General features: G+C 41.2%; 1 protein-coding gene across 1 annotated transcript; it reads left to right on the top strand.

Annotated features, from left to right (window-relative positions):
- The first annotated feature begins 865 nt into the window (after positions 1–865).
- Positions 866–25,176, top strand: TMEM242 (transmembrane protein 242). Its single transcript, XM_074580487.1, has 4 exons — positions 866–1,272; positions 3,332–3,432; positions 8,789–8,926; positions 23,962–25,176. The coding sequence occupies exons 1-4, from the start codon at positions 1,137–1,139 to the stop codon at positions 24,058–24,060; spliced, it is 474 nt and encodes a 157-aa protein (XP_074436588.1). The 5' UTR covers positions 866–1,136; the 3' UTR covers positions 24,061–25,176.
- The last annotated feature ends 1,052 nt before the right edge of the window (positions 25,177–26,228 follow it).

The raw sequence follows: 26,228 nt of genomic DNA, 5'->3' as shown, positions 1-26,228 counted from the left end.
AGAAAAATGGAGTTAGTGATGATGGGTCAGCTACACAGCAGAGATAACGCCTACTTTTTTTCCAATGACTGCTTAACTGTGTAAAATTTTGTTTAACTGACACAGTACACGGACTATTAGGAAATGGCTTTGGATTGGTTTTCAGAAGTACTGTGAACAGGAAGTTTCCCAAAATACTAAATTTTTCCCTAGCAACCCAAGCCCCTATAATTAGACCCTTAGATACAGACTATAAATGATGATGAAAAGATACAAAGAAGGAAGCTGGGGAAGAAATACTTGTTTGGATTTATTTACATTCTTTGCTTGCTGTTAAAGTACCGACTGTTATAAATAAAAATATACTTTACCTGCCTGTACTGAATCCTGGTAAGTTAGTATAGCATTTGATAAAGGAACACATTTAATAGAGTGATAGATGAAAAAAAACAGAAACATGATTCTCACAGTGTTACTTTATGATTCCATTCAGACATAATTTAGATGGCTATGAAGAACTATTTATGTAACTTGGGAGAATGAGAATTTTGAACAAAAAGATGTACTTTGGAACAACACCATTCCTCAAGATACAGCTTAGGAAAATTAATGCGAAGAATTTATCCTAGTTTTATTTAGTAAGATCTATGACGTTATCTGTCCCACAGACTTAAACAAAAAACCTCTTTATGAGCCTGCTACAAAAGACTTGATTTAAAAGAGGCTTTGACGACCTTTGCCAATTTTCCCTCTGCGCGATTTGGGCTCTGGGGGACACCGAACGCCCCTCCAGCGACAGGCGGTTCCCGAGGGGGCGGCTGGCAGCGGCACACGAACACGGCAGCGGCCGAGGACAAACACCCAGCGCCGGAGGACGCGCTTTACCGGGGCGCGACGGCCTCGGGACACCGCGCTATCGGCTGCCGCTGGCGCCCAGCGCCCCAAGCTCCCGCCGGGGCTCTCAGGCGGGCCGCCGGTGAGTCGCTGCTCGGGTAGGCGCGGCCGCACCGCCCGCGCCCTCCTCCGGCCGCGCTGGGGGACGACAGCGGCCGGTTCCCCCCGCCCGACGGGGCGGACGAGGAAGAGCGGCTGCGTGTCCCGGCCTACCTCCGTTTCCTTCCGGGTTGCGTCCCGCCACCGCCTCCTCCTCCCGCGCCATGGGGGCGGCTGCCGGCGGGGACGCCCAGGAGGGGTCAGCGGCGGTGGCTCCGCTGGACCCCGGGCGCGGGCTGCCCCTGCCCCGGGCGGCCGGGAGCCCTGCGGCGTCACAGGACAAGCTCTTCTTAATCAAAGGTGCGGACAGCCCTCCTCCCTTCCCCTCACTGGCCTGTGCGGGTCAGGGACCGGCAGCAGCGGGAGCCCCGTGGCCGCCCCCGGGGACGGCGGGGGCGCCGGCCGGGAGGGAGGCGTTTCCGTACCCCGCCTTGCAGTAGCCCGAGGTCTTGTCCCGCTGTCCCGTCCCGTCCCCGGGAAGGAGCCGAGGCGTTTGGGGGCAGACGCTGTGAGGGAGTCCCTACGACGCCGCCCGCCTTTTCCTTCCCCTGCGGAGGTGGTGGCGCCCGTCGCCCCTCAAGCCCCCGCCCCGGCGCCGCTGGGCGGTATCCGGGAGGCCCGAGGCCGGGGGACCCGCTCTGGGCCGGGGGCGGCAGACGCTGAGGGGAGCCGCTTGCCCTCCCTCCCTCCCTCCCTCGCCCCGCGGGGCTGGGACCGCAGCGAGGTGGCGGCGGGGCGTTGAGGGAGCTCGTCGCTGCGGGACTGGGAGCGGCGGCGGGCGGGGGTCCGAGCCCAGCTCCGCCGGGGCGCCCTGAGGGGGGCGGGAGCCGCTGGGAAAGAGGCGGCTGGGACGGGTTACAGATAGCGCCGCGGGTTCCTTACAGCAGAGCGTCCGTAGCAACACAAACCGGGATCCCAGCCGGGGCGGGGAGCCGTCCGGGCCCGCAGCGGAGCCGCCCGGCCCCACGCACCCGCGGCGGTGACGGGCAGCCGCCCAGCGCGCCGCTCCCGCTGGCTGCGCGGGCTGGCAGCGCCCCCTGGCGGAGCGGAGGGCGGAGCTCTCCCGCTGTCCCGTGCCCTGGGTCAGTCCCGGGGGAAGGCGGGCGCGGCGGTGTGCCCCCTGCAGACACCAGGGAATGTCGCCTCCGCGAGCGTCCTCATCGAGGGGCACCGCTCCACCGCTGCCACACGCTTTGCCCGCCCCTTGCAGTGCTTTCCTGCCTCTCCCAATGGGGCCGTGCAGCGAGCTCTTCCTCTTGGAGGAGTAGTTAATTGAAACGCAATTATTAGTTCTGAAATCAGGGAGACGTTGTTGGTTAATAGGCCTTGAAATGTTCAAATGCAGTGGGCGTGTAAAGTTCCAGCAGTGTGTGAGGTCTTCCTGCTCCCAGGCAGAAGAGGTACTTGATGGATTTCATTGACACGAGTACAGGGAACTTCTCCATCACATTAATAGGGTAATTAATTTTTAAAAAGTGAGACCTAACATAAGCATGTTTTGCTTCTTTCTTCCTATTCCGGCCAGTTTTTAATTACCTGACTGGCATCAGGAAAGGGGAAACACAGGCTGGGTATCAGTAGTTGCAAAAGAAGAACTTGTAACCCCCTGAAAAAAAATTAATATGGATTTTAATATGAATCAGATGGTTTTGTACAGGGCACTCAGTCTTTGTAACAAGCCTTTTTCTTAAAAGTGGTCTGGTATGGCTATATGTGCCTTTCTGATGCCAGAACTGGAAGGGATCAAGGGGCCTCAAGTGACTTTGGAAACACTCTGAAAAGAAACTGAAAAGTGAGGAATGCTGTCTTGGGAAAGCATCCTGCTACTGGCAATTTTCTCTTTTTAAACAGAGCCTTAGAACATAAAATGGAGAAAACTGAAGAACAAGAGTTGCTTATACAGTGGCCTTCACAGGTACTGGTGGATTTTCAGGTGGCCATTTGAAATAACAAATAATGCAACAAAAAGGCTTACATCTTCCTTTTGGGGCGGGAGGAGGCGTAGCCAGAGAACAAGATGGTTTTAGTAGCCTGCTCTGGAGAGGGAGGCTGCTGGGGGAGCAGTGGAAATTCGGGAGTACTGTGAAAAGGTATCCTGGGATTTCAGTGATTTTTTTGGTTTGTGTGGTTTGAAAATATATATACTTGCCATTGATTTCCAAAATGCTGTATTTCAAAAGACTCTTTCTTGCCTGCTGTATTGAGTTAACATAAATAATGTGGAACACTGTTCCTTTCCCTTCAGCATGTGCTGACAGATCTTAATTTTTCAGGTTTTATTTTCAAAACAGGTTTGGTTTTGTTTCCTCTTAGGAAAAAAAAATATCTTGATTTTTATTTCTTAAATTTTTCTTGGCAGGTGGAATTTTTCTAGGTACAGTTGCTGCAGCAGGAATGATAGCAGGTTTTGGCACCACGCTTGCCATGACAAAAAAGAAGAACCCAGACTGGTTCAGTAAGGTTTGTTCCTTTTAAACTATTTTCCAATTGTGATACACAGGAAAGAAGAATGCATCAAATGCTTTATGGAAACCTTGTTATACGTGGAGTTTGGCTGTACGAAGTTGATGGTAAGAGCACTAGACTTAATTGAAGTCAATAGGGCTGGGATTAATTTAGAAATCAATTTAGAGTTGACACTGCTAAATACTTTAGTACTTGAGATGCGTTGAAATAAAACATAGAACTTAAACTGTTTGCTGGAATTGTGCTGCTGCTGTGTAATGGAATATAATTGATGGTCCATTTTGATTCTGTGATGTGAACGCACTTCAGTCGGGAGCCCGTGTCACCTCAGTGATCCAGTTCACCATGCGGTCCCAGTGCCGTAGTGAATCGGGAAGAGAGGTAACTTGAGTAAGGATGGCAATGAGGAAGTAGAAAGCTGGTAAACTGTGGAATATGTAGTGTGGAATTACTTAGAATCTAAGCCCTCCACTCCTTTCCTGCTATGTAAGGGAACCGGCAAGAGGGAGTGTAGTGGCCTGGTACTATGAGATCTGATGGCCAAAAATAATCTCATCTCATGCAATTACTAACAGGATCCACCTGAGCATTCTGAAGAAAGAAATTGCAAAGCAAAGCTAACAGTTATACCATGTTGGGTATATTAATACTGCATATTTAGTTGAAGAATGTTTTTTCCCTCACTAATGCTTTGTTACTTCCAAAAATGTCAAAAATAGGTCCTTAAAATCAATCGGTGTCTACTCCACCAAGCCCTTAGAATACAATATATATTACAGGTGGTTTTAGGGAGCTGAGAACTGATCTGTTGTGCATATTTTTAAAATGTTAATTCAATAACAATGCATATCAAAAGAAAAAAGTATCTTCCATTGCACTTTCTTTCAGAGCCTTTGTATCTGATCGCTCACAGTCTCCTTTTGTGGTCAAAGAGCATGAGATACTTCCTTTGCCATCCTCTTTTCCTCTGTAGGCTGACATGGCATAACTCATCCATTGCCTTTTCAGCGATAATAAACATGGCTTTATTTTTTGAAATAGATAAAATAGAAAACTCCATGAGAAGTTATTTTACAAGCTATAGAAATGTATTTAAATCAGGACTTTTTCTCCTTTTTTTTTTTAACATTTTTGGTTTTTTTTTTAAACTTCCTTTTCCTGAGGGTTTCTTTTTTTCCAGCTCACATGTATTCTTGGCTGTCTGAGCTGTCCTGTTATCAGGGTGAAATTTGTCAAGAGTGACATTACATTGACATCTGCGAATATATATGCTGGAATCGGCACCAAGTGATACATGCCATTTTGATTTTTGCTGAAAATCTGTATCTGCTACTATCCGTGCAAATGAATTACAACAGTTTCCTAGCGAAAAGCCTGTGATTCCTGGGCCCCTCAATTTAAATACTGCAAAGCATAGAAAGGTGCTTTTTTTGTCAAGGTGCTTGTAGGTGAGCAATTTCAAAAGGAAAGGAAAGACTTTGAGAATGACTCAGCTGTCTTCAGATGCTTTCTGAGGTTTTGTTACCAACGAGGTAACAGTTTTGCTGTAGCTTTCTTACTTAAATCTATAGTTACTTACTGCAAGTCATTGCCTGTTATTTTTAAAAATACATCATGTATAATAATAAAAGTGTAACTATGAATAACTACAGATGATTGCATCCTTCTTAAATGTTCAATGCTTAAATGTTGGGTTTTTAATCCACATTGAGGTCAGGCCATAGTTTGATACGTACTTTAAGCAAACATAAACCAGTGTTGCTGTTGAAAGAAGTCATCTTACCAGCCCTTAGTTTCTGACAATTCATTTCTGCCCCTGTAAAGGCACCAGCACTTGTGCTGCTGGGTTGGTGAGGTGATACTGGTTAACTCTACTTTTCTTTTTTCCTGCATTAGTTTTAGTCCAAATCAGTCTTCTGATTCCCTGCACTGCGTGTCTGCAGTGACTGTGCTGGCCCAAGGGTGAGGGAAGGTCCGAAGGAATGAGAGTTGATGCTCAGTGTTGGGAAGAAACGTGAGACCTGTTCTTTCAGCATCTTTGCTGGCTTGTGCCAGTTTTTGTGTCAGTGAAACGTTGGTGTGCAAGGCAGAGTAGAAACAGGAGGCAAGCCTGGGACACAAAGCCTGGGACAGATTAAAATAGTTTTATGGGAGAAAAAAAATAGCAATTCAGAAGGGTGGCTGTAGCATCATGGCTTCATGACTGCATTCAGACTTCCAGGAAGCAACACTATGAGACCCTACTCTTGCACAGTAGCATCAGGGTTACTGGCAAGAGATAAAGCTGAAATTGCACCTACTGTACCTCCTCTGTGGTAGCGAAGTTAAGTAAGCGTTGTGAGCATTTGTGGAACTGGCGCCCAAATTGACCCAAAATTGAGATTACCTGATCCTGTTCAGTGATGAAGCACTGCAGAGACCTTCGGTTAAGAAATGATTGAGCGGGGGAATGTAAAAAATTTTAAAATTAAATGCTCAGATGCAGCAGCCTCCTTGTGCTAAGTGTCCAGTGGCACCAGCGTTTATCCAGGTGTTTAATTTTACAATGAGTTAGGTCATACAAAACAGCAAACATGCGGAATGCAATCAACCGAAGCAGTTGAACACACCATTTATTTTAGGCACTGCTTCCTTTCAGGCACATTCTTATCCACAAGGGAATAGTCTGAAAAAAACAATCATTCTTATCCACAAGGGAATAGTCTGAAAAAAACAATGTAATTTCTCCTTCTCCCACTTCCTGCTTATATCCTCCAGAAAAAAAATATAAATTAAATATGAAGCATATATTTTTGGGAAACAAATCAGCTAATTCTGACCTATATTTTCCTGGCCTGGTTTATAGAAAGGCTCAAGTGTTGTTTAATAGCTTATTTTTTAAACTAAGGAGTTGGCTTTTTTAGAAAAATATAGGAGCAGTAATAAAGATAAAACCATCTGTGCATAGAATAATGTGCTCGTGAAAAAAATCTCAGGTCACTTAAAAATGTTCCTTTATTGGTGACATCTTTTTCTCCCGTGCTACAACATGTCTTTAAATTTTTTAGTGTTTCATTAATCAGCTTTCTTGATGCTCTGAACAGCATATCTGATAATCATATAACAAACTGTCTTGTTTATAGAAATCCTTATCTGTGTACCTGACACTCTGAGGAATCAGCCTGTGACTGAACTGCTCTCAGTAAAACCAGATCAACTGTTTCCATTTACCACTTTTTTTTTTTTTTTTCTGGGGCAATCAAGCATTTGAGTAGTATTTGTGTGGTGCTTCTTCTTGCCATCAATTTTCATGGATAATGACTCCTATTTAAAGATTCTGTGTGGAGGATATTTTTGTCCATTCATTTCCCATCTTCCAAATGGGAGAAATTTTTCTGCATGTTGTTGTATATGGTTAGACCATAGAAGCAGGAAAAATGTCAGAAATAATCATCAGCATTTTAAATCTACTCAAAGCAGTCTCTGATGAATGAATTGTGAAAGTTCATTAGCTGTGGTAAGCAAATAATAGGCCCTCGTGTAATAGTGTGACTAGAGATCTCAGCTGTTTGTGCATGTGTGCACATATGTGTGTGCTTACAGAGCATAGTTTTGTTAACAGCTTCCACTTTGGGATGTCTGAATCAGAATAAATAAAGATCAAGATACGTTTTGCTTGTGCCCTTTGCAAGTGTGTGTTTGTCCTTGGGTAACTGTGCCCACAGCTAAATCCTAAGGAAAAGTGTTAATGCTGAGGACTGTCTGAGGATCATCTTAATAAATACAAAGCCAAGAGGAAAAAAGCTACTGGTGCTATTTCACTGACCAAATACCATAGGGATAGGCACTACATGTGTTTAATTACATCAAAGAAGAAAGAGAACCAATTTTTTTTTAAAAGTAATAAAAAAAATCTGAAGTATTTTTAAAGCAAGAACACAAAAGATTTTTTTCCTACTTTTTGTGATGAGTAGAAAAGTGCATCTCTTTGGCGTGTTTTGGAGGAAGATTTTTTGGATCGTTCCACGAGTTAATTTCACTTTTTAGTACTTTAGACCATAAATGAAATAATTCTTTATTGAATATCTTTGTATTCTTGCAGTCTCATTTATGTTTACCTCTGAGCAATAATTGGGTTTTTTCCCCCGAGATACTCAATAAGTAAGTAGGACTCTTCAGTTGTGTAAGGACTGTAGATATCAGTCTTTAACAGTAACCATCTGAAATCTCTGCTTCCATGTGAAGAACAATGATCCTTTGGGGAAAAAAACCCGAGCCCTTTTGCTGACATTTACCACTATGAGCAACAGGATTGTGTCTGTCTTAACTGCTGTTGCAGGCTATGCAGATTGAAGCTGTCCCATACCAAATAGGTACAGTAAGGTGGGCGTTGTGAGATGAGAGAACGGCTGGCTAACGGTGAGTGTGTGGTGCGAATTGACTGATGTCAGCCAGCTCGTGGCTTATGCCCTTGGTAGCTGCAACGTGCACTTACGTGCTGCGGCAGAGAAGGTTTCATTGTAGTTGGGACCCCATCACGGCTCAGGTTACGTTCTTCTTGGCCTGAGGTGGCTTTTCCAAGTGACAGTGTTTTGTGTTTTCAGGACACGTCTCATGGTAGACTTTTAAGCAGCTTTATCTTAACAAGTGGTTAAAACCTCCTACTCTTGTTTCTGACAAAAACAAGTGTGGAGACTGCAGAGCATTTTCTGTGTTGCCACTTGGTGAACTCTGCAGGGGGATGGGGTTCGGCGTTGTTGTTTGCTCTTTGCAAAATTTTCCTAAATGGTTTCCAGAGCTCCTTCAGAGCCGCAGCCCCTCGAAATTAGTCTCTCAGTCACTGTTATACCCTCTCTGTGTCAAGTTGAAAGCTGCTCAGGCCTAGTTTCCCAACCTGCTATTTCAGGAGTGCAGATAAAAACCCGTAGACCAATGGTTGCCCACCACCCTTACTGCCCCAAGAAAAAGGTACCAAAATCAATGACGCACAACGATTATCTTCTGATGTCACTGTCACGAGGGCTTCTTACTCGTTTTGATTCAGTTTTGTATTTTGACTGGTGGGATAACTGAGTGGCGGATTCTTGTGCCCATGAAACAGTTGACTTTGGCATTTCTGGGTAATAAAAATCATCCCCAGGTGGTACTGTCAACCCTGAAAGCCACTCCTGGTGGGCAGGCAGCTCATCCACCCCCTTGCTTGGCTCTTTGGGTCTGCTGGCAGCCATAACAGTTTCTGTGGCCACACTAGTGGAGCTGGCAAGTCAGGAAAAATTCTAGATCGCTAAGTTAACTTTTTTAGTTTGTTTTTTTTTTTTTTTCCCCCTCAATATTGTTCAGTTTTTCTTGATCACTTTATTTTTGGTTCTAGGGGATTACTGCCACAGCTGCATTACCAGAGAGTGGTTCGTCACTGGCCTTAAGAGCCCTAGGATGGGGTTCACTCTACGCATGGTGCGGAGTTGGATTGCTCAGTTTTGCCATCTGGAAGGCCCTGGGTGTTCACAGTGTGAGTAGCAAGTATGATCCCCTCAAATACCGCATTTTTCCTTGGGTAATGCATCTTGGGGTGGCATCTCTATACCACTTCAGCCTAGCAGTTGCTACATGCAGCGTGACTAACCACAGTGCATGCACCCAGGGAAGGCGTTTTCACATCTGCAAAAAACGGGATGTTGTAGGAGGAGGCAACTTTCGGGGAGGAACAGTTTTGTCCTGCTTATGTTTGTTTGCACAGATGTTTCAGATTCTTCACAAAAGAGCCAGTGTTCTAATTTAGAGACTAAAATAGTAAGGTGCAAACTTTCTATAGCCTTTGCTTATTGAATTGAAGGCTACCCCCCGAATTCTATCTTTAGAGCAATCTGTTTATTTGTCCAAGTTCTATTTTTTGCATCAGGACACTGGAGACATAAGAAAAACTGAGATGAAACTAGCTTGCTTTCTAGTGCATTTCTGGAAGGGGCAAGGGGCGGAAGATTGAGTTTCATGTGCAATAGAATGGTTTGTCTATGACATTGCCACGTCAAGGCAAAGAAAATCGGGAAGCATCTGCATGTCCCAAGGGGCTAAAGCTATCTTTAGTAAATTGATTATGTTACAGTGTTTCACAGCATTGAGTGTGAACACTGAACTTCGTGTAAGCATTTTGTTTGCCCCTAGTAATGAGCCATGACTTAGGAGTCCCCTGCAGCTATAAGTTTGGCAGAACTGTCTGCATCCTTTTTAGGACTAGGAATGAACAGACTTCCTTCACCTTGCATGGCAAATTATTTATATATTCAGCAAAGTCTCCCAAAACTAAAAGGAAGAAGATACTATTCCATCCCAGTACTGTTCTTATTAATATCTGTATTCAAGTTCTCACTGCTTTTCTAGTCTGCTGATGTATCCTGTAGGTCACTTTGTTGGAACCCACAATTTGGGTCCTAACATACAGCGCTACACAATCCCTCATTCCTTAGTTTCCAATGCTGATTCTCAATAGGAGCCATTAACAAACTCAGAACACCAAAAAAGCATAGCAGGACATAGGAGGCATCTACAACACATTTTGTTTAAACTCAGGTCCTCCTTGTGAGGCTGTAGTGAAATGGCAAAGAAGGGGGAGGAAGAGTGGGAGTAGGCTCTGTGTGCTGAGCTACAACAGTCCACTCAGTTTACTGTCAGTCATATCGTCAGCCTAAAGGATTAATTTCACACTATGCTGCTGATTCTTATTTTCATTCCATCAGAGTGCTTCTGGTCCTGCCAAAGGACAGCAGAATCTGTCCTTAGTCTGCAATTTACGTTAACTGTTTCTCAGTTAAGCCTAATTTTTACTTCCTTGAGCAATACTGGCCTAGACCCATGGTTGCCTGGTTTCTCTGTGAGGCTGCTTTCCTTGAGACTTCCCCGATAGGGAACAACCACATAAGCTTGAGATGGGCAAGCCCCAGGACATGTCAGAGTCTGGTGGGGCCTCCTGGCTACCTGAGAGCAGTGGCTCTTGTCTCAGAAGCGTACAGCACGCTGCAAGGCATTTGAGAGATTCATCAAGCTTTCATAGTCAGAAAGCGGTACCTTATTGTATTCTGTGCTGTGTTAGTGTTGAAAGGAGGGGGGGGAAACCGTATCTTAAGAGGCTCTTGCAAATGCCTGTTGGTATTGGTTTCTGTTGTGGAGAGCTTACGGTCCACGGAATTGCACAGTGAGAACTGCAGACGCTGAAGGAAGCAGATTTGTGTCGAGAGTCTGTGTCTGCACGTGATTTTGAACAGCACTCCCTGCTCTCCACATATTTATTGCACTCACTGTAGACCTTTAAATTCCCACTGCAGAAAGGAAGCATGTACAATAGTGCTACTCATTATTGCAGAATCAAAAATTAGCATTAGTAAATTTCCTGTCGCACACTTCTTTTTCCTGTTATACCATATATGTGTTAAGATCAAATATATATATATATATGTTTAAAATTGCTGGAGGTACAAAAGCAGAAGTGTGTTAAAAACGAAATACTCCGACTAAAGAGAAGAGGTTCATCAGCATTAAAAATATATTTCCAGAATAATTAATCTTTGACTTTTGCTTGTTGTTGACATTTTTTGCATACTGCTTTAACAATACTCAGGAGCAAACACTGGCTGTTGAAAGACAGTATTTTTGCGCTTAAATATAATTTTCCTGAAGAGTGGAGATTCAGTAAGGATTATAAGACGTTATTTGTTCTGGACTCTTAAACGTATGCTAATTTTAAGAAGGGCCTGTTTATTTTATTTATTTTTCTATTTCAGAGGAACATTGTGATACTTTTGAAAATTCTGAATTGCTATCATGTAAGCAGAGATAATAGATTAACAATCAGTCAGTTAAAATACTGATTTTTAAAAACACATATTAGAACATATGTTGTGTCTAATAATTATTAGAAAGCCACAAAAATAAAGTTTTATTTGTGGGAAACTATTTACTGAAGTCATCACTGAGCGAAATAAAGTTTCTTTCCACGTAAACTGTTCAAACCACCGAAGACATCATAGATTTTACACTAAGCTAGTTTCAAATGAACATTTCAAAATGAACATTTTAATTTCAGTTAAGCATTTTGAAAAGAGGCACTCTCAGATTTGCCTGAATAAAAATGTCTGGAGCCTTCAGTGTGGCTGAGCGCTGCAAGTTCATTTGCTCTGCAGTACACGCAGGTTCCCAATCCCTGTAGAAGCTGAAGTTACAATTTCAAACCTAGCATCAGATACCAAGATTTGAAAAATATGAACTTAAGGCAGACTTTCACCTGTGAAAGTGCTGTGCTGTACGTGACCTGAGGGGAGAATTGACTCATTTTGATGCCAGGAATCTGTGTGAACTTAATAACTAAAGCTTTGGCAGCTGGACAAAGAGAAGAAGAGGTTCTGCCCAGCCTCTTCACCTTACTGCCTTTAACAGTAACCAGCTGCCTTTGGGACCTGCTAATTAGTGATCTGGCCCTGCTGGGCAGCAGCTTCATTTATTTAAGAGCTACTGGTAATGTTGATAACATTACTGACAGCTAATATAGTCTCTCAATATTAAACTGTTAAGCATAATAAAATTCTGACTGTAAGCGCTGCAGATCTTTCATTTAGCAAACAAGAAAGCTGCTTCTGTCACATGTAGGAGTACCTAACTCCAACGCTTTCTCAAATCCCTTGCCAGCTCTGTCCCTGTGATTATCATCTTGGTGGGATCTTAGCAAATAAGGGGCTGACCTTCACTTGCAGAGTTTTGAGGGCATTTCCGAGTCAGGTAAAACTGAGTTGCTAAGTGGTGTTTAATGCCTTGTGTCATCTCCAGGAGTAAAATACAAGAAGCCAGAGTGGAAAATCAGACATGATGGGTTGTCAGGAATCACACTAAAAGGAGAGGAGAGCTAGGAGATCTTGAGGCATAGCTGGCTCGGCAAGGAAAGCAATTGTTCCACTCTTGCCTGGCCAGCCCCGGGAGAAGGCGGAAGGGGGTGCACAGCAGAGCTTGGGCTGGCTTGACAGGAGGAGGAGAGCAAAGCCCTTCAGTGAATTTGGAGCACAGGGAAAGATGTGCTCGGTGCTCTTTGTGCTTTGAACTCTGCTCGTGTTAGCCATGCCCTGCTTTGAAGTGATGGACTGTTCTGCCGGTGGGACAGACTTGTCCTAAGCCGCATGTCTGCATACCCGCCGTTGAGTCCGCTGTGATCGTACTGGCATCCCCGGGAAGAGTTGGGGACCATCTCCCGCGCACCGGGGAGGGTAGAGCTAAACCAGCAAGGTGCTGCCACGAGTTGTGGCGTTTTAGGGGTGAAAAAAAATAAGGTGCGTGTGACTGTCCGGGGGAGGGGAGGAGGGGGGGCGGCTCTGCGGCCCCGCAGCGCCACCTGCTGGCGGCGTCGGGAGCAGCAGCGGCAGCGCCCGCGGGAAGAGCCCGTGTGGTTTTTCTCATGGACGGACCCAGCGGTTTTAATTGTCTTCTAATTACCGGGCGTTGCAGTGGTGGCAAATGGTGCTGGCGTTAGTTCGAGCCCAGAAGAGTGGCTTCTCTTGGTATCGTTGCTGAAATGCCGTGATTATTAATGTCCGGGGATGCGTTTCCTGTGAGCATAAATTGTTGACGGGACAGTGAGTGATTGACAAAAATATGTATTACTCTAAGCTTTGTGACTGTTTAAATTAGCTTGTCATCACTTACAAAGTCAGAGATGAAACGACAAGAGCAAACCGGCACGGTATTTCCTTGATGAGTCATAATTGCTGTAATTAATCTGCATCCGTCATTCTGAAGCAGCGTCGCAATTGCTCAGCAGTTTGTGTCATGGAAGGAAACTGAAGCCACAGTTCAGGATGCCGCGTCCTTTTACCTTCTGAGACGGCCTGTGTTTGCCGTAGAAGCGAGTTGTTGCTAAGATCTGTTCCAGACACTGAGGCGACGCACCAGCTTTGGTGATACTAGATTTTTATTTAATCTTTGTGGTTTATTGGTTCTTAAAAACAGTGCTGTGACAATGCCTACTTCCAGCTCTTAAATAGCTTTATTGTTAAAGGTGGTTCCCTGCAGCTTTAGCGTCTGCTGCTTTTTAAAAATAACCCAGGGGTGATAGTAAGTAACTGATGTTTATATCTTGGTAAGGGATATAAACGATTTTACGCTGTCTCAGGTTGGGTTGTTAATATCCCCTGACTGCAGTTACCACTGTTGTAATCTGAGGACGGGCTGCTAAGTAATAAACCTCACTAAATTCCAGTCGACTCTTATTCCTAAATGGAGAAGTGATGGGTCAGTGAGGACTTGGTTTGGTAATAGTTTAAGTCATATTTTTCAACAATGTAAAAGAGAAACCTTCATTTTCAGAACCTAGGAGATGGTGGTTATCTAGTTTTATATTGTACCTCTTGCAGAAAATAACCAGCTGCCAGTAACAGTCAGAATTTTTAAACTTGATTCCTGCAATCTCTTAGGAAAATATTTAAAGTCAGTCCACCTTTGATTATCTCCTGGCATGGAAGCTCTGTCTGTATTAGCAAGTGTCATTGATCAGCAGCGCTGGGGCAGTGAAGCAGTTGGGGACTGAGGACCTGACATCTACAACCATTCCAGGGGATTTTTAAAATTTGGACTGACTCTGGCCTGGCCCCAAGGCTTGAATGCCTGTTTGCAGTTGGAGTATGCTATGTGTGCTCCTAGAATGCTTCTTCAGTTTTGTCTTACCCTGACGAAACCCAGTTCATGCATTTTGAGACTGTTCAGCAGTACACGAACTCATGCCCAGTAAGCACGGACAACTGGGAGATGGAGCACTCCTGATCTGAAGCCCAGTGCTCATCCAACACACCCCGACAGCCTTCCTCTGCCTTCCTCTCTGAGGTACTTCACAAAATAGAGGGACTTGCGTGATGGTAAACACAAGTTTGATAATTGACATCTGTCTTGAAACAAAATGGCACCTTTTTTAACAAGTGTATTTGCTATTTAACAACTTTCACTTCATGGAGTTATCTTCCAGGGTTTTGAGCTTGCAACCTCAGAAGTCTGTAGCCGCCCACTTCTGGTGCAGTGGGCTGACTCTTTTCTGATGCAAAACACTGAGGTATTGAAATAAATTTTGTAGAAAAGAATGGGGTTGGCCAATTTATCATTTAATTTTTTTTTTAAAGTTGAATAGTAGTTGAAACATCATATTTCAACGTTCTCCACATGAAATGGTCGATGAAGTTTTAAATTTTCAATAGAAGATGAAAAGGTGTTTCACTCAGTAAAAATTTTTAAAAGTAAAAAGACCAAGGTTATCTTTAAACCCCTGTTGTTACAATTAACCTAAACAAGTATTTTCATGAAAGTTTCCAAAAATTAAACCTTTCTTGTTTTATTTACCTATTCTACAGATGTTATGATCCACTACATCTTTTTGTTGCTTGGAAAAATGTTTGTTTCACAATTTTCTAGAAGTTACAGTTGAGTTGTAAACCCTTGTTTTAAATAAGCAGGTTTTTGTTTTTAATTACACTTGCAGCCATAGAATACTTGACAGATATTAAAACATACCTATGAATGCCTGATGTTCTGGGTTTTGTGTTTGCTTTTTTTTTTTTACACTATCAGCAATTATGAGCCTTCTTTTAAAAGCAGAACAATACCCTCAGCCCTTGTAGACTGAAGCATGCAACAATTAACAAACAAGATAAATTATGCTTTAAGAGCCCTTTTGCTCTTCGTGCCCTCAATAAATTAGGTTTTATTTCCTCAGAAATAAAAGCATTCTTTCTCCCATAGGAAAAGGGCCAGGATGATTCATATGTAGGTTTGTGAGATTCTGATTGTTGTTTCCACATCTGTTCCAGGGAAAGCTGGGAAAATAGTGAGAAGAATTGCCTAGTAATTTGTGACTAATATAGTTATAAAATATTAGTTTATCATTTTTATGGTGACTCCTAATGAAATATCCTGTTTTCATTGATCTTAACCTTTAAAATATTAACAGTCTGAAACAACTGCACAGCTGTGGAGAGACATCTAAAACAATTAAAAGCAATACAGAGAATATATGCTTGCCATGGTTTTGTTGGTAAGGACATTTCCTAAGCGGGCTGCTTTTCTCTAGAGGAAATCTAACCTCTAAATCACCATTTTTAGCATAAAAATAATAAGATCCCCCCGCTTATTTTGAGAGATATTTGATATAATTTTGTAAGACTGTAGTCATAGGTACAGTATAAATACAAAGGGGTATTTCCTTTAAGGATGAATTAATTTAAAAAATAAAACAAGAACATGGAGTCATGGTCTTCAAAAATTGTTGGGTTTGGCATCTGTAAATAGCACTAAGATCTATAGATCTCAGCCAAGTATAGGCAAGTTGCAGCGGCTGAAATTTTTATGCTATTTCATAAATGAACAAATGTTGCTATAAAAGCAGTATATCTCCTAGAATCATTCTAGAGTCCTAGAGTTATTCCTAGATTTTTTGTTTATTAGTTTTTAATTTTAGTTGTATTTATTTCTCACCTAAGTGTTATTCGTAAAGTTTCTATTTCTTATCATGCTTTTGTTTGATTGCATAATAAAAACGTATGTTTCCTTGCTATTTCATGATCATGTATTTCAATATAAATCAAATCTGCACAGTTTTTTAATGTTCTTTTATTTTCTCAATACTTATTTAAATTCAGGCCTTTAAAAAGAAGATAGAGTACTAGTACAAGTTAGCACTTCCTCCTCCTGTTTATACAGGGTTTTTCTGTACTGCTTATAGTGTCTGATGAGTTTGGTGTAGAGAAGACTTGCCTCCACACATATGTACTGCTAGTATTTTATCCAATAAATAAATAAATAAAAAAGTAACCTGTGAACTTCACTGTAAACTTGATAAGGCAGAATGCTTATTCAAGGAATAAGATCGTTATTTTCCTACTGGAAAGCTGCTACATCTACTTTATGAGTAGGGACAGATGTAAGTAAGTATTTCAAGAATATGGGAAGACTGTAACTGTAGCTGTCTTGAGGAATTATTCTGCTGTGTCTTGGAATAGACTTGTAGCTGTTGGCTGCCAACAGCCTGTTAAGAAGCTAGAAAGAATAAAACCATGTTCAGGCTGTGGTCTGAAATTGCTTCTGGGGAGCAGTTCCACAGCGCCCTAAGTGGACGCGTGGGTTGGTCCACTTCTCGGCTGCACGTAACTGTGAACTCTACATGTACAACTAAAATCTGAATGAAAACTTAGCTGATAGGTGAGAATTATTCGTGCTACACCTTGGTCCCATGGGATCTTCCAGTGCTTCATTAAGTGTGCTGGTATGGCCACACTTGTCTTGTGCTTCTCTGGTCCAAGACCCCGGCTGCTCTGCTTGCCTGGAGGTGGCCAGCCGTCCCTGCCTGGCTCTGCCTGTCACACTGGCTCTGACAGGTTTCCTGCGTGGCATTCAGCCCCGGTCATGGCGTTGAGGCTTATACATCACTGAAGAGTTTTGGTTTTGTGCTGGCTCTTTTCCCAGCCACGAATCTCACTTGTGGATGATGCACATCATCAGTTCCTGGACATAGAGAGGAAAAAAATTACTCAGGTTGCCCTTTTCAGAAGCGGCCTGCTTGCAGCCAATTCATGTTTTTACTTTAATTCAGAAATCCAAATTAGCACAGAAGAGCTTACGGAGTTGGGACACTCATCCTGAGATTTTACGTCCATTAACCAACTTGCTTTATATGTTTAGATATTCAACTATTTTTAATTACTTTAATATTATTTTTCAAATTGCCCAGAGTGACTAAGGAGCAATGACTAATACACCAAAATAGACTAATCATGTGGATGTCCTTTCTAGGCATGCAGATTTGAAAATAAGGTTCTGCAGAAATAAATGGCATATTCCTTAGTGATTTCAAAAATATTTCACTCCATTTTTCTGCATGGCCTGAAAACCTTTTGCAACAAGATGGTATAATCCAAACTTTGCACCATTACTTTTATTTTGAAGCCTGATGCAGCACCACTGACATCAATGAGAACAGGCTTGAGAATGAGACACTGACTCATCTACTCTGAGGTATCATATACTACAAAAACTTATTTTATTTCAGAATAAATAAAAATATATATAAATAATATTTCAACGTGGAAATGTATAAAATCTTAACGGATACTCCTGTATCTCTGAACCTAAGGAAATTCCTTTTTTTTTCAGATTATGGTTTACAAAATTACTGTCTTGGTGTATATAAATTAATAGCTGTCTTGCTGTCTTTCTCATTGATCATAATCAGCTAATCACTTCCTTTTTTTTTTTTTTTTGTATTCAAAATAATCTAGCCTTAAACCAACACAGTTTTGGGGTTTTCAGGCTTTTCTACTGGAATGGCGTCTTCTTCCTTTTATGATAGATGTATAGAAAGATACTTTCAGGCTACCAGTTAACAATCCCACTTTTGGGAGCTAAGTGACCTTCGCACAGAAGTTAAAGCAGACAAAGTGGGGCTACTAAAACACATTTGTGATGTAGATCAGCTGTCTTCTCGTTTGTGAAATCCATTCAGTTATGAATAACATGGCTGCTGTGTGTTACTTGGAAAAGTAACACGAGGAAAGTATTTCATGTGTTTTATCTCTTTGTGTGACCCGATTATTGCAAAAGAGACAGCTTGATCCTTGTGACTTGACAGCTCTCAGTAGTTCACCAGTAATTTGAGACGAATATGTAGTAGCCATGGGAGGCTTATGTATGGTGCTTTGGGAGCTGTGACAGCTTCGTTCTTAACAGTGATGGTCCTCTCCCTCTCTCCCTGTAAAGTTCAATTAGGTTATTTTCATGTAATTTTTCTTTTAAAAAGCACAGGGCATGTTTTACCCAGTTACACAGGATTTATAGGGATAGGTTTCTGGAAAAATATGTCTTTGTGTTTGTTTAATTTTAGGCATTGTAAATGGCCCTCTGATTTCAAAGAGAGTATTCAGCCCTGCATAAGGTTAAGCACGTGTGTAAGTCTCCATGGGATAGGGGGTTAATATGAGCTCTTGACTTCTCTAGATGGTTTAACAAAATTCTGCTGCTGCTTTGCTCTATGCAAGCCTGAAACACTGGAATCAGCAAACAGGTTGTGAACAGTGTACTATGACAGTACAGTGTAAGACAGTAAAATATTAGGAAGTATACTGCCAGGATTATATTAGTTCAATATTAGGATGTATGCTCCGAGGGCCGTTTTCATAGACCTGTAGTTCTGAATAATCCAAATGTTCATGATGCCTTTGCCAATGAAGTGCAAGATGTAAGAATATGAACCAGGGCTCTATTTTCCACGCTTATGGTAAAGGTCAGTGTGCAAACCGGCATAGGGTGACCCGCAGTGAGTGCCCCATTTTACACTGAGAATTGGAGAATCACCTTCAGCCAGCAGGCTGTCTGCTCTGCTCTTCCAGTACTGTAAGGGCTCAGCGCTTGCCGTTTTCTACAAATAACTTGCTATTTCTGTATGCAGACCTTGGTAATCGTTTGCTAACAAGGGCGACAGCACTCATTTTAAGATTTGGGAAAAGGTGGCAAGAACAATCCTCTCTGAAGCTCTTAAATCCAGGGCAGCCCGTCTCATCTTCATGCCTTGTGAAATGGAAGGTGGCTGAGGAGAACACAGGGCATGTACATCCTGCATTCTGCTGCCAGTCGATATTCCAGTTCAGGGCATCTAACCTCATTTCACTTGGAAGCTAATGTAAGCAGTTCTTACTGGTACGAGTACTAAAATAGGAAGCCAATAATTCCTAGAATCTGGGTTGGCCTATTATGAATGCCAGACATTAAAGAGAACATTTCTTCGTAAAACTTTCATTCTAAGATTCAAATAGACTCTTTTAGCCCCTCTTCCATTCATTTTAATATGAACGGCCACGTAAGTGCTCTCAGTAATAGTGCTATCCCAATTTTTGCGTGACATTCTGTCAACGATGTACATTAAAAAGCGATTATTAAATGGAAGATGCTTTTAGGTCTCCATATTTTTGCCACCTGAGGCAGGATCATTAGGTTAAGATAAGAAAATAACAGTGATCTGTAGCTATTACAGATTATTTAGTGCGGTAAGGTAGATGATACCCTTTTAGAAAGAAGCCTGACAGTCAGAGGTGGAACAGTTACTGTAATTTATTTGGCACGAAAAAACCGCGTCAAGCTTTGCAATATCTGTGATAAAAAAAATAAAATTCACTTGAGTGAAATTCACTTCGGAGAGTTGCCTCCAGGAACGGAGCCTGCTGGAATGTTAAATCAAGAAATGTGTTACAGATCGTTCGTGTACCGCTAGGTTCAGAAGCAGCAGCTGGGAGAGTGGCCTGTGATACTGAAGGCAGCAGAAGGAGGTAAAATACATTCAGCTTTTAGTGCTCGGTTAACTGCACTATTAATTGAAGACGTTATCACAGTTGAACCGAGTACCCCAGTGTCAGTGTGGCTGACAATAATAAAGAGGCAGCCATTTCAGTGAACTATTTCAAAACATTCCAGTACTTACTACATAGCACACTAGCTTTCATAATTAAATTAATGCTTTTTGATTTGAGACCACTGTTGTGGAATCTGGAGGAAATACAGGAAATTTCCAGGGAGGGAGAGGGCATGTCTACTAAAAAGAAAAGGCAAGGCAAGACACAGATTCCTAATTGCAGCATTTTCCTCATCAAGAAGTGTGGCCTCCTTGATGGGAGGTAGAGCAGGTAAAGACAAGGTCTCAGTTCTTGCACCTCAAGCGTGTAGTATTAATAGAACATAAAGCCAGATTCATCATCCTCACAAGAAGCTCACCACACTGCAGGAGGTGACTGGACACTGGTAAGCCCAATTTGTTGAAGGACAGCTAATTTACATGTTTAGTGAACAAATTTTACCTTCACTACAAGGATCCTCTGAAGTAGCAATGGGCCTGGCATGATATTGTCAACCAAATGCAAACAAGAACAACCCCAAGGCCAGGGTGAGTTACTTTAGAGGCCAAATGTAGTCCTAAATAGATAAATATATTAGAGTTTGGCCAGTTAAGGCCCAAGATATTAAGCTGGCAGTCTGACTGAGAGAAGTCACAGCCTGAAATCTGGCACTAGAGCAGTTCATAAGCAGGCAGAAATTGCCACTGGGAGAGAAGGGATAGGAACTTTGGGATGCGGTTTCCATGGTTATTTATGGTTGTATACACTGGTTCCATTGCATCAGAGAATAGTTATTTTTCAAAGTCTTCTCTAAGCTTTTAGGTAATGTGGCAGGTGAGCTTTCGCGGAGCTCTGAGTGTGGGGAGAACAGTGGTGAGGACTTGGAAGTGCATTCAGGACAGCAAAAAGCAAAAATGTGGAAACGGAGGAAGAAACTCAGAAGCTGGTGTTATTAGTGGAACAGAAGAGAAAGGGGAGATACCGTAGAAGTCCAGATCAAAGCCCTCATTAAATACTGTACTGCACTTTTTTACTGAGAGGAGAGGGAGACGGGGAAAAGAGAAGTCTGTGACTAGGCCTAGTTTTGTTGCTTAATGTATTATTAGTGAGAACTCAAAAACTGTGGTGGAGAGAAATAATAGGGTGTGGTATCTTTTCAGTTGTATAGAAAGGAAAACTCCTAGTAAGAGTTAGTAGCTGTGACATTTGTATCGTGAAGAAATTGGCCCTGTTTAGACATGCTGTGAAGACATTATGTATTAGTGAGGCCCATGCCAGTACTGTAGATAATGTACCTTCTTAAATAGCTGACAACCTAAACCATAACATTAAGAAGACAATGCACAGTGGTGATCAGCTTGGCATTGTAACTTATTAAAATAGCTCACTGTTCAGGAATCACAAAGGAAGAAAGTTTGTGGAAGACATGTAAAACATGGCCAAAGTTCAACTTTCAGTGAAATTTGCAGTGAAAAACCTTTTGGGCAGAGGGGGCTTGTGGGAAAGGGCATAGGTGCTGGCAAGAGAGGAAGCGATTAAGGAGATATTCAGTCTGGCATCACTTGCAAAGCAGTTTTACAAATAACCATCCAGATCTGAGACAACAAGGCTGAGGAAATTTCTCATGGAGTCTTAAAAGCAAAAGAAAGATGTTGAATATTTCAGATTTGGTCCATGTGTTAAGGAAAAATTACTTTTCCAGGAAATGCATTGCTTTTACCTGAAGAACATAAATTAGTGCTCTGAGGGGAGAAAAAAAATCTGAATATTCTTTAATCTGCAGCTGCTAGCAGTGTTTTAGTGCTTTCTGAATAAATACATTTTTTCTTTCAGAACAGAGCTGTAGTGTTTTATTTCCCAGACAAGATTGCTTTTTGCATTCGAGGGTTAGGGACTGGCATGTTAGCAATTACAAGGTCGCTGTTAGAGTGAGGAAGCACTATAGTTTTCTGAATGCCCCCCCTCCCCCCATCCTCTTTTTGGAGGCCTTATGTAAATGCTTTGAATTTTCCTTTGGGTTTGTGTGTCTTCAGTGGAGTAACAGAGGTGTCCTGTAGGGCTTATAAGCATGTCATTTAAATTTGACACTAAAAGAAATTTAAAAGTCTTGGGTTTAGAAATAGCCAAAAAATTCCACATTGCATCAGATCATTAGCTGGTATAAAATGTTTTATTTCCAGTTATACCATCTGAGCTACAGCAGTTTACATCAGGTTAGGATCTGAGCATTCCAGTGTTACCAAACACCCAGGTAATACTTAGAGTGAGATGAAAGAGTAGTAGAGTTGGTTTCACTGTTTAGGAAGTTAAAAATGTTAAGTAAATTGAATACTTTCTGCACATCAGAGAACAAGGGTAACTTAATTACAGAGGACTGGAAAAAACAGCTAAGCCAAAGCACCTAAACCATTTCCTACTGTTAATACTTGTATTTAATTGTCAGCAATTATTTAATGTAATTTGGGCTGATCCCCTATTTCAGCTCTGATACTAGTGTTTATTATTCTTGGAAATATTAGCTGCCTATGAGAGCTTTTCAGTTTTAAATAAGAAGCAAAAATATTAGTTTAGGAACAATTGTGGGTGTTTGCCAAGATTTTTAAAAACCAAGAACGAATAATTAATCAAAGCAGCTATCTGATCAGAGTAAAATATAAAGCAGACAGTGAATTAGTTTTTACATAAGAACACAATCAGGATAAAACAAAAAGGATAATTTGGCTCTGAATTTTCCTCCTACTTTATATAACACGTATTTTTATTTGATTAGCAGTACCCGAGAATTTTTACACAAAAACTTGAGTTCTAAAATGCTTTCATCCATCATAGTTAGTTATTGTCTTAGTAAAGAATTGGTAATTTCTTTGTAAATTGTTTTATTCTTTGTATCAGCTGTAACTTGAACAATTGCATTCCAGCAACATTTCCCTAAAGAAGTACCGGTTCTTTGTCAGAATAATTCATACACGGGACCTGAACAGAAAATGGCCCAAAAGTATTTGTAAAAAAACTAATGACCCATAACACACAAAATATAGGCATATTAGAGAAGATGCCTTTGTGGCTGTTTAGAATATCTAGGAACCTCTCCCTAGGACATACTGCCTGAGACAGCGTTTTGTCTTCAAGAGGTCACTGCATCCAGTGCTTGAATACCACATCCTGTCTTCTCTGCGTGAATGTCATAGATTCTATGCAGCTTCCTAAAAAGAGCAGTCCAAAACTTACCCTGCATCCTGCTGTTTGTGTGACAAGATTTTCACTTATTTGATTTTTCCATGCCTATCCTTTAGAAATAGTCTATGTAAAAATATATGTAAAAATCTTGGAAGAAAGAAACCTGCTAAATGTAAGTATTATCTTCAAACACAAGTGATTTTTAAAGAAATTAAATTTCAGTTCTGGCCTGACAGGACTATTGAATCAGACAATGGTGATAAAATGGTTATCATAAATATAGATTTGGCAATTGGTATTAATATATTGATATACAGAATATAAAACTAGCAAACTTCCTCTTTCACAGCATTTTAATTTAACAACAGTGAAAGAAAAGCTTGGTCCTGTATATCGTTACGAATATTGTTTCCCTTCCTACTAATGTAGTATCTAAAGTACCTAATCTAAGTTGAATGAAACTTTGTTTTGTCACCTGTATCTGTATGGTGGGATAAACCTAAATTATTAGAGCTGACCAGTATTTTTTCTTTAATCCTTGCATCAAAATCCTTGAACAGACCCTATTGGGCCTTTAATCCATTACAAGTGTAGAAAAAGGCACTGCAGTCAAAATATGGGCACATTCTATTGAGGCGATTTTCCTACAAACAAAAACATTTAAAATGTGTGTGTGTATATGTAGTAGTTCATGTAACCATAGAGGATCATTCAGGCAAGTGGTCCAAATTAGGCACCCCAGTGTGGTGCTTAAGAAGGGGAGACTGTTGTAGATCCCTTCATACTTTTTTTACTTTGTTAATTGGACCAATAATCAGAGGGAAAGTTTTAATTTTCTGTTATTTTAAAAGTCTTTTTACCTCTTCTTTACCTCACACAGCTTGTTTTGTGGAATGAGCCCAGGGCTCATGGTGCTGCTTTATTTGCTCCTCATTAACAGTTAACTGATTATATTTCTTAATCTCTTTTATAGATGAAAGAATTCCAAACTAAAATGCAGTCAATATTTCCAGCAATTCCTAAAAATAGTGAGTCCACTGTTGAATGGGAAGACTTACTTAAATCCAAGTGAAAGACTCAGAGCTGCTTGGAGATGTCTCTTGAAGCAAGAACAGGAGCGGAAGTAGCAGAAGTGTCCCATCTGAAAAACAGAGACGAAAACTCAGACTGAGCAAGTTGCTGACTGAGTTCACTGAAGCTGGGGATGCCAGTTAACATCTAGCAACAAGGGAGTTCAAAACAAAACACAACAAGCTATTTATATTGTCATTTTCAGCATGCTTGGTATAATTGATTTGTGAGGAAATGAACCCTCGCAGACAAGTTGGCTCCAACTTGAAAAAAGGCTTTATCGTATGAAGACTTAAAGAAGAAATTGATTTTCAGTAGTAAATATAAGGACAAAACACCAATAAACTCTTATCCCATCCTGCTTCCTATTTTAGGAAATTTCTGTAGTAAACAAAGAACAGTACTTTCAGTGACATTTACATGTCCCAGTAGGAATATAACCATCAAGCCAATTATAACAGATCTTTTACTGAGCCTAAAGGTGCGGTCTTCTAAAAATAAAGGAGATATTTAAATTTGCAACAGAGAAAGTATCTAATCCAAACTATTTTTATATGTCTGAAGGGAAAGTTTAAAACATCCAATATGCAAGTAGTGACCTACTGAGCTCTTCTGTAGAGCACCAGAAGAGATCTCTACCCAAGTGCATTGTTTTCTCAAGTATTGGCTTTTTTTATTGGATCCCACAATAGTGCATCTGATAGTTTGCATAAAAGTCCGTACTATATTTTTATAGCAAGTTAAGTTGTAAGTGAAAAAGGCATAAAATAGCGAGACACACAGTCTGTCCTACACAAACATTTTCAACTAAGAAAATGTATGGGCAGGACTAGATTTTTTTGTATTTCAGTGGTTCCTGTGGCTCTTCTACCAAGAGAAGCAACGTGACATTTTCCACACTGCAGTAATCTCATGAAGTGTGGGCGTAAACTAGGAAGAATAATATCTTACTCAAACATTGTGTTTGCAGAACTGTAGATCTGTAAAAATGCAGAGATAAAAAAAATGCTATCAGTGAACAATCCTTTGTTGAATGCTCAATTATCATTTTTTTTTATTAATTGCACACAGTCCAATTAGTCAGTTGTCAGATTTAATAAAGTCCACTTAAAACCTGTCTTTTGTGATTAAGTCTTTATATTCCTAGGAAAGAACATAAAAAAAAAGCTTTAAATGTCAGATGAATAATAGAGAAGTATGGTTTTCCTATGAAACATGACAGCACTAAAATATCTTTAAAGCAATTGAAGTGTAATAGTTGACATCTTTTCCATTGCTTGATGCTTGTAATCCAATATTAAATAAATTGTGGTGAATACTGCCATCATATGCACATGAAAAATGGTACTATTTTAATACTTCTGTTAGTTTGTGTGCATGGTGATACCTGTATTTCCTGTGCTTATTCATATTAGTGCTGAGTTCGCAAGTTTAACAAGTAACCAGGTTATTAAAACTGGTCAAGTACTAAACTGAAGTAAATAAATGCAAATCACATGATGTCCTTAAGGTTGCTTACCTTTAGTTTCTAAGGTGGGATCTGTCTTTATCTGGATTAAATAACTCACCTAAGTCAGTCATCTAAAGTTCTGGGCACAGTCACTGGAGAAAGACGAGCTCTTCAGAGGGTGACTTGCACTGTACTAAAATGAATGGAATTGTGCAAAGCATCTGATCTGACCTACCTGCTGGCTGCCTCTGAAAAGAGCTGCTCTACCCTTGCTTACCTCCCATCAGCACAGGGACTGTGTGAGAACACAGTTCAGGAGAAACTTTGAAGAAAAATGAGTAGTTTTCTAGCACTTCAGAGCTCTGAGGGTTAGACAAGAGCTGGTCCTGGCACAAGAGAGTTGTCCCTTCTGGTAATGATTAGCCATTGGATCAATGTAACTGTATTATTAAAAAACCCACAAACTTCTGACAGATAGGATGAATTAGATCTGGAGGTGCCCAGTTATATGGACATACTAGATGATGCTCTTCAAAAAATCCTGGTATAGTGAAATGCACAGATAGAAATCTTTAAAATAGAATCACACTTACAGGGCAAGTACAGAATGATCAAGTAAATCTGTGTTGACGTTTAAGACTGAACATAAACCAGAAGAAACAATAAGAGGAATTCTTACATCATCTTATTATTCCAAGCTTTATTCTGTGCTTTTTGGC

This window comes from Larus michahellis, chromosome 3 (genome assembly GCF_964199755.1).
Source record: "Larus michahellis chromosome 3, bLarMic1.1, whole genome shotgun sequence".
NCBI lineage: Eukaryota > Metazoa > Chordata > Aves > Charadriiformes > Laridae > Larus > Larus michahellis.
This window is presented reverse-complemented; position numbering and strand designations above follow the sequence as displayed.